This window comes from Strongylocentrotus purpuratus, unplaced genomic scaffold, assembly GCF_000002235.5.
Source record: "Strongylocentrotus purpuratus isolate Spur 01 unplaced genomic scaffold, Spur_5.0 spur5_scaffold_10, whole genome shotgun sequence".
NCBI lineage: Eukaryota > Metazoa > Echinodermata > Echinoidea > Camarodonta > Strongylocentrotidae > Strongylocentrotus > Strongylocentrotus purpuratus.
In genome coordinates this window covers 5,227,370-5,236,671 of record NW_022145595.1, presented here as the reverse complement: position 1 = coordinate 5,236,671, position 9,302 = coordinate 5,227,370, and the positions used below count along the sequence as shown (strand labels likewise).

At 39.4% G+C, this 9,302-nt stretch overlaps 1 protein-coding gene across 1 annotated transcript; it reads right to left on the bottom strand.

Annotated features, from left to right (window-relative positions):
- Positions 1 to 692: 692 nt before the first annotated feature.
- On the bottom strand, positions 693 to 7,240 carry LOC105443716. The gene is made up of 10 exons (XM_030980058.1): positions 6,804 to 7,240; positions 6,271 to 6,424; positions 5,739 to 5,915; positions 4,691 to 4,825; positions 4,270 to 4,332; positions 3,789 to 3,914; positions 3,161 to 3,304; positions 2,662 to 2,723; positions 2,184 to 2,354; positions 693 to 1,817 (listed from the first exon to the last, which is right to left on the bottom strand). Exons 1-10 carry the CDS (start codon positions 7,238 to 7,240, stop codon positions 857 to 859), a joined length of 2,430 nt encoding a protein of 809 aa, XP_030835918.1. The 3' UTR covers positions 693 to 856.
- Between the last annotated feature and the right edge of the window lie 2,062 nt (positions 7,241 to 9,302).

Sequence of the window (9,302 nt, the reverse complement as noted above, 5' to 3'; positions counted from 1 at the left end):
TTCCTTCCTTTTCTATTCTCGTTTAGCTTTCTATCTAAGATACTGAGTGGTTTCCTTTTTATTGCAATAGTGACGATTTCCATCCAAGTCAATGTAACATGGGGCGGCAATAAATTCAACATCCGTTTTAACCAATCTTGTTCGATAGTGGCTATAACTACCATTTCCATGCGACGATAGTTAAAGTGAGTTTTGGAGCAGCTTCTTCCCCTTGATTTTGCTTTTAGAGGGTAGCCTCTGTATTTTCCACTTTGTTAAATTATTTCACGAGACTGAGGATGATGGAGGTTTCTATCTCGACTGTGGCTAATAGTTGGCCGATGAAGTAGGGGCTTCGGGGATGGAAGACCATCTAACACCCACGATGAGTTGTTATGTGAAGGCACATCTTTAAATGATGATGATTGCAAGATGAAGACCGTCTCTTGATGGTTCTTACAGCTGTGGTCTTCTTACTTTGGCCAATAGTTGGCCGATGAAGTGGGAGCTTCGGGATGGAAGACCATCTAACAACCACAATGAGTTGTTTTGTGAAGGCACATCTTTAAATGATGATTGCAAGATGAAGACATTTTCTTGATGATTCCTACAGCTGTGGTCTTCTTACTTTGGCCAATAGTTGGCCGATGAAGTAGGGGCTTCAGTTTGGAAGACTATCTAACAACCCCCATGAGTTGTTATGTGAAGGCACATCTTTAAATGATGATCGCAAGAGGAAGACAGTCTCTTGATGGTCCTTTCAGCTGTGGTGTTCGCACTATTCTTGATTCATCCAGAATCTGTTACCAACGTCCTGGCCAATGAGTGATGCCTCGGCCACTCCTACTCCCATCTTCATTCCCGTCTCCTAGCCTCTTCAGCAGTAGGAAGTACTGATCGCTTCCATCTTGAGGAGGATTTCCTCCATGCTGTGCGGCCTCTTGAGTGGATCTTGCTCGGTGCAGCCCTCCGCCACTTCCGCCACCTCGCTGATCTTGATCTTTCTAGCGATGGACTCGAGGATGACTCCGAAAGAGTAGATGTCAGAGGCCACTGAGTTGCGCTTTCCATACAGGACAACTTCAGGGGCCATGTAAGTGTAAATCTTTCCCGATCTGTACTCAGCCCTTCTCTTGTCGGAGAATCGCCTCTGTTTGGCGTGAGCCATTGCACTGGCCAATCCGAGGTCGATGATGACGGCATGCCAACGCTGGCCTCGCGTCTCCAGCAAGATGTTGTTTGATTTCAGGTCGTTATGCAGGTATCCTTCCCGATGGAGCTCCATGATGCCTTTGATGATATCCTCACAGACCTGAAGCATGTTAGTCAGGCTGAGCTTTGGGTTGGACTTGAAGCGGCGCGTCAGGGCTCGGTAGAGAGGGTACGTCCTGCCAGTCTTCTTGTTGCCGATGAAATCCATCACTGTGCAGAGGTCATCACCGATGGTAACCATCCCAATCATCTTGGGGAAGTAGGGTGACCCTGACAGCAATTGCTGCAACATGGACTCCTTCGTGGCTCTTCCATTCATCAGCAGCTTCTCTTGCTGCAGCATGTCCCTGCGGTAGCCTGAATGCAACACTGGCTGCTTGATGGCGATGGGTCGAAGGTCATCACCATGGCGACCAAGGTATACCTTGCCGTAGGTGCCTTCGCCGAGGACAGGCATGTTGCTAAGGTCACCTGGTTTCTGGTTACCTGAGAAAGGCAGGATGTCATTGATATCTAGGACCTCGCATTTGATGGTTGACATTGAGGCAACGGTTGCATGATTAGCCGCGTTTCTCGCTTGGAACCGAGTAGCGCCCCTGTTTTTGTTCAAGCAGTTCTTCTGCAGGCTGTATTGCAAGAGAAAATGAAAAAATAATGACTTGTCCCATTAAGATAAATATTGATCTCTTTGAAATGTTTTGTTTCTTTGTTTGCTTTTTGACATTTATCTCCAACTTTGGCTATGACGGGAATACCATTTAGGTTTTAATTTCTCTTAAAAATGAAGGCAGATTTTCTCAATGGGAAACACTTGTCTGTATATAGTTGAAGCAATTTGCTTTTTATTGAAAGATACCTTTCGGGGTGTGAGGTCATACTTGATACATTGTTAATGACAATTTAACAGAGCTTAGCAAGACGTTTGAACAGATCATATTCTAGGCACCTGAGGATTTTTGAAAGAAAATAAAATAATTATCATATTGGCTTACGTTTCGACAAGGTCCCGGAGACTTTGGATTAGGGTCTCTTTCTTTTGGTTGTCAAATTGCAGGAGTTTGACGTCGTTTTGGAGCTCAGCCCTTAAAGCCTTCTGTCTTTCCAGACAATCTTTCTCCTTCTTTATCTGATCCGCCAGTATGGTCATCTTGGCCTCGAGAAGACTGTAGACAAAGTTGTGGGGAAAGTGTGATGAAGAGTTTTAAGGGAGGTGGGAATATTAAAAAGGCTGGGTTAAAGAGTATGGAATAACTGAATTATTAAAGGAAGAAGAGGAAGGATAGGAGAGAGAGAGAGAGAGAGAGAGGGAGGGGAAAGGGTGGGGGGGGGGGGAATATAAAATAGAAATATTGCATTGAACGAAATGGGAAAAGATCTTGAACAATGATTATTATAAACATGATTTTGCTAACATAATAATTTCCCATATTTTATCTAAAGCAAGGCAAATAAAACTCAAAATGAACTTACCTCATGGTTGTCTTCTGTTTGATGAGACCTTCCTGCAACTTCTCAAGATAACTGTTGGACTCCTGTCACGTGATAAGAAAATGACCAATGTATTAAAGATATTCTACGATTTCGATCCGAAAAGAGAACAGTCCGAACATATATAGAAACTCCCAATAAAAATGATTATCTTTAATCTTTGAACTCTGTGTACAGAAAATCATGATTAGCTTATAATAGTTAAAAAAAATAATTTAACTAAGTTTGTGGTTTAGCAGAACGCAACATAGATGATTTGCCTATTTCTTTATAGTAAATGTTTATTTGTAATAACATCCATGTTTCTAATTCAAGTTTATAACTTTGGCAACTGCCTAATTCAATTTTCATGTTTTATATCGAACTACCACACCAGATTAATTCAGCTATACATATTAAAGTATTCCAATTTGTTAGTTATTATCATTATGACTGCTGAGGGCTGCAGCTGCGGGGGGGGGGGGGGATTATTGACCCATACCTCTTGTTGTTCAGGCGCCCTCTTCCACCATTTCAGGCGCAGTTTCTTGCTCCTCTTCTTGCCTTTCTTCTTGGGCTCGGCAGCAAGGAGGGGTTGGAGGTCATCCAGAGATGACGTCAGAGACTTCAGCTTGAGCAGAAGATCCTTTAAGGTTTCAAAATAATCCGTCAAAACTTGCCCATTTGCTACATATTTATCCTCAATGCATTTTATTTTGGATTCTACTTCGTATTGAATTAGATGACTTGCGAGACTGCATTTTTAATGTTTGATATTATTTAAAAAAATACTGTCTACGCAATTAAAATGTTAAACGTCTGCCCTTTCCTTTACATCTCTGTCGTCTTCGACTTTCTTCTCATCATTGGCTGTGTCCTACATTTTCTAAATCTCTTTATCTTCCAAGTCCCCCTCGTCTTATATATCTTTCACTCATTTACTATCTATATATATATATGTCATCATTGATATCAGGTTCTATTTTGATGATACGTGTAGTATAATACAATATTATTCTCTATCATTATATTGTAGGCGTAGACCTTATCATCATTTACACAACTGTTGGTTAATAGAAATCAATTTGCTGAACTTTCTAAATGTTCAAATTATTTTTCCGTTTTATTACCTCAATCTGCTCTTCTTTTGCCGCGATCTCCTTCTGGAGGTCGTCGAAAGACCACCTGAGCTCGACGACGACATCAGAGTGGTTGATATCGGGTGCGAGGCAGGCGCCGACATCGATGGCGAGGCACTGATAAGGACAACATTAAGGCCGATGATGTTATTTCAAAATGACCGTTGCTAATTATGAAAGTGAATTTTTATTTTAAGAATAAATTTATATGTTTGTATTATGCTAACGCGATTTGTGTTGTGATCCTTTTTTTTTTTGTGGCATTAAGCTTTCGCGAATCTGGAACTTTCCCGAAATTCACAAAAGTTTTCTAGTTTATGTCTTCATTATTAGATTTGTGAGAAATCAAAGTGTGCAAGCGCTGGCATGCGTTCGCGAAATTATTAAAGCTATGTACCAATAACATTACTCACTGAAGTATAGAATTTGTTTTCATTGTAATGTTTATCAATAAAATGTGGATATAATTTACCTTGGCGTCCTGTGCTTGAGCTTCCAATTTCATCTCAAGTTGTTTGACCCGATCCGTGGCCGTCTAAAATAGAAAAGTAACGAGCAATATAACTAATAGGGACACTTTAATGGGTGGTGGGGCAGTGAACATTTTGCTTAAGGAAGGGATAAACTTTCGCAATAAACAGTTAATGATAAGTTAACTCAATGGCGATGGTATACTCTCATTTCTATCATAACGAATTTTAGCAATCATTTTTTGATTATGTTTTTTTAATTTTATTATTATCGACTTTCTACATTTTCACAATTTTTTTAATTCGGGTTTATTTGCTCTCTGTTTATCGGATGTGCAAAGAGCAATTTTTTTTTTTTTTTTTTTTTTTTTTTTTTTACCAAGAGTAAAATTGACCTGAATTGAAAAATGGAGATCAAATTACCATCAAATCTAGTTCAAGTTCGTCATTCTGAGCCTGGACCTGGTCCCAAGCTTGTGTGAGGTTCTGGGCCAGGACCTTTGGGGACTGGATAGCATCCATGCTATCTGTGATCAGCTTGATTGGATCGGCCAAGGTCTAAAGGTGGAGGAAGAGGAGGAGAAGGAGATGGGGAGAAGGAAAATGAAAAAGGGGAAAAGGACAGAGAGGGGAATGAGAGCATAGGTACGAGGACATGAAGAATATGAAAATAAGACGGTGGACACGGTGGAATGAGGGAGATGGAGAGAAATAATAGAGAGAGAGAGATGGAGAGAGAGAGAGAGAGAGAGAGAGGGAGAGAGAGAGAGAAATAGAGAAGAGAGAGAGAGAGAGAGAGAGAGAGAGGGAGGGGGGGGGGGGGAGGGATGGAGAGGTGAGGGAGGGATAGAGAAGGGGCATATGGCGAATAATAGAATAGCTCAAGAACTGCAGTAGAATGAAAAAGAGAGGAAGATGTTCAGGATTATTTTGAAAATGATAAAGAAAATGTAATAAAGAAGATAGGAGATGAAAGAGATGAGGTATAAGAACTGACATGACTAAAATAAGACCATGACAAAAAGAGTTTATGGTTTATAGTCAGCAGTGATACAGTGAAAGAAATGAAGGGACAGTGAAGGTTGAGGAGGGGGAGGGCTGATAAAGATAAATAATTATTAGATGTGAATATAACTAAATACTAATTACGGTCACGTTTAATTATGAAGAGAATTTAACATTTTTAATACGGAACAAAAACGATGATATAAAAGTTTAAAGAAAGATGTTCTAAACTAAGATTTAAATGTTTCTAATTATAATGACGCCATTGAATGTTTGGCATTGATAGTTAATGTCATATCAGACTTTTGTAAACTTTTCACTATTCATTTTGTATATGGAAAAAAAAACCATAACATATTATCTCCATAAAAGGAAAGCAAATAAAGAAAAGCCCGTTATAGTTCAGAAGCGCTATACTGTTTTTGCTTTAAAAATCTTACAAACATCACAAAATATAATTCATTACCTTGATCTGGAGGTCCATTTTGTTTTTCATGGTTCTAAATCTCTCTCTCCAATTTGCAGTGCTCTCGGAACGCCGAACGTCGAGAACCTGTCGTGCCTCGAGGAGCTTCTCAGCCGCATCCTCTGGGGTGGAGTCCTCAGTTGCCTCGGAGATGGAACAAGCCGCGGTGATCAAGTTCTGGAGAGAGAGATAGGTAAGGAGTCGGAATTCAAAAAAAATATGTCATATATTGAGAAAAAAAATGGCAAAAGTCATATTAATTTGATTTAAATATAATGCTAGACGTCATAGAAAGTAAGAATTGACATGGGGTAGAAAATGTGTTCTAAACATTGCAGTTTCGATTAATTTGGGCGTGGTCAAATCGCTACTTTTCATTTTGATCTAGAAAAGAGATCATTATGATTTTGAACATTATTGCTGTTTCTTGTGGTTAAATGTTTACGAAGAGTTTACATTTCATGAAGATGCAAAATTCAAATAAACTATACGGGGAATTTGATTGAGATTATTTTAATTAAGAATATTGTACCTTAACTTGGGCCTGTGCTGTGGTCTTTTCCTTATCAGTGCTTATGAGATATTTTCTGAGGCGCTTGGTCTCTGCCTCCTTCTCCTGCCATCGTTCAAGAAGAATCATAGCCAGGACTTCAGGGGAGGTATCAGCTGGTACTCCGCTGATTGCGCTGACTACTTGCAGCAAGGCATTGGAATGCTGTAATGGTATTGTTAAAGTCGATGAATAAGTTAATAAAACTATTGATTTATAAAAAAAAATGTGATCTGTGAAGTATAAAATTGTCCTAACATGGAATTCAGTGTGCAGGCAATGGCAATTGAATACACTCTCGTTATAATACTCAACGGCAAAAAATCCTATTCCGATCATTAAGATAAAGATTCAACACTTCCAACTCAATTCCCATAGTGTATGTTAGTTAGTTAGTTAAATTGTTTGTTTTTGTTTGTTTACTTCTCTCTCACGCCCCCTCTCTTTCTCTCTGACTATGCCCTCCACTCTTCCTCATGCCACATCAGAAAAGACAAAATTCAGAATCAACGTACCTTCTGCTTTTCCATGTGATCTTGAGTCTGAAACTCAGTGTCTCCGGACTGGGTCGGGCGTCAATCAATGACGCTTTCTCCGGGGTCTGAATTTCTTCATCTCCACGTGGAGTCGGGGGCTCAGCCTCGGTCTTCAGAGTGCGAGCCTCTGTTGAGACTGTATTAGACTGAGTCTGTTCTTCCACAGGCTCATAAGTGAGAGTCTCTGTTTTGAGCCCAGTCTGAGTTTGGCAGTCTCCGCGTTGAGTAGGGGGCTCAGCCTCTAGCTGAATGTGGACCACGGCTGAATCCTTATCACACTGAGTTTGCTCATCTACAGGCTCGTGAGTGAGAGTCTCTGTGTTGAGTCCATTCTGGGTTTGCCAGTCTCCGTTTTGAGTAGGGGTATCAGCCTCGATCTTTTGGGTGAGATTAACTGAAATCTCCATGGTAGACATTTTGGTACATCCACAAGCTCAAAATGTGAGTCTCTGTGAGTAAGGATTGTTCCAAAGTCTGGGTATTTGAATCTCCTGCTCAGAGCAGGAATCTCGTTCAGTTATTCACTGGAATGATAACCGAAGTTCCCAACTTCTGAAATCAAATATAGATTATAATGATTACCGTGATTTTGGATATTTCAAAGATACAATATGCTATAAGGGTGTTTGAATGTCTAATATTAGCTTCGAGTGTTTGACATTGTAAAGGACTAAAAATGGTATACATTCTGCACACTATGATTGGGCAAGGAATTTAACAGAAAATGCAATCAAATTGACATATTTTATGTTTGAAATTATCATGATTATCATTTACCTGAACAAATAGTAAAGTTTCCGACAGACAGACGCTAGTATACTGATGAATTAGATTTCTCAGACACTTGCAGGCGTAGAATTTGTGGAAATTCTCGTAAAATCTCCGAAATTGCAATGAGCTAGCTCCCAATCGAAGAGATAAGACAAGAATGAGCGTGTGTTGATGCGAAGCTAGCTTACTACAGTATGCGCATGCGCGATCACCATGACATAAACTTTCGACAAACCGCGCACAAGGATAGGGCAGTTATATGAATATTCATATGTGTGTATCATGTGCGCAGAGCTCTTGACGTAACAATGGCCTACGCGCAATATGTTGGAGTTTTGGAGCTACGCAACAATCAGTATTTATGCGTTATAATGTATTCAAGAGGTCGCTATTGGTGTAACAAATTATTTTGTAAAAACCCACGGATATGAATACAGGATGTTATGTATTAATCCAGATTTTTCTTAAAGTCATGCAGTAGCACCACTCTTATGTTTAAAAGCTCTGAGGGTACATGTGGTCATTTTTACCATAGAGTTAGGAGAGCTGTACTAACTTCTTGTTTTAACCAACTAACTACAAAATTAATTTCTTATTGAGTTAGCAAGTTGTGCTGCTCAAAGTACTTTAAAATCGAAACGTTCACGTGTGTGAAAATTTCATATATTTTTTTTATAATGGGAGTGCTATAGAGAACCAGCAATTTCTAATGCGACGTATTAATGATTTTTCGCAAGTTCACGGCATTTTTTCTTCGTTTTTAATATCTCTTTAATCTCTTCTTTGCTACCTCTTTTTGTTTTTGGTCTATGCTCATCCATCTTTGTATACCTATTTCTTTCCATTTACCACACTTTACCCGGCCCCATCTGTCTCTACTTTATATTTTCAATGTCTGTCTCTAACTCTGTCTCTCTCTCTCTGTCTGCTCCCTCTTTTCTATATTTCTCTCTCTTCTTCATTTGCCTTTCTACCCCTCTCTTTCCATCTCTCTTTCTCTCTCTACCTTTCTAACGCCATTCTCTTTCTCTAATTCTGTCTCTCTCTCTTTCTCCTTTCCTTTCCACATGGGGGGGGGGGGGGGGGGGGGTCGTCCGGTCCGATAGAAAACATATTAATATGAACCAAAGCCATTATAATTAATATCTTTGGTCCCATGCCATTTTGAATCATCATGAAATACATAAATACTACATTGTACAAGCATTAGCTTTACCAATCAACGCTGTATAATAAATTTAAGAGGTAAATGGTTCATGTGGTAAAAGATCTTTAAATAAGAAGATAGAAAATGCAGGTAAAATACGAAATGACGAACAAAGGAAACACAGTTATATCATCCGTGAATATCACTTTAAATAACATTGATTTTAATTCCAAATTATCAGTGGTCAAGTTTGAGGCCAAATCTGTGAAAGTCTGCTGAGCACCTACAGATGAATGCCCTATTGTGTAGAGATGTCGTGGTGTGGTGGACAAATCACCAGACTGTGGACAAATGGTTCCTGGTTCGAGTTCCGTTCACTAAGACATTAGTCCTTTGGTAAGATATTAATCTACATTTACCACTCTCTATCCAGGTGTAGGTAAAAAGGAAAAAGAAGAATTCATGATATTAACAGCGTTCTTTTAGATGAGTACGAAAGAGTTATAGTTCATAATTTGGTGACATCATATTGAGTATACAGTGAATTTTTTTTGATACAT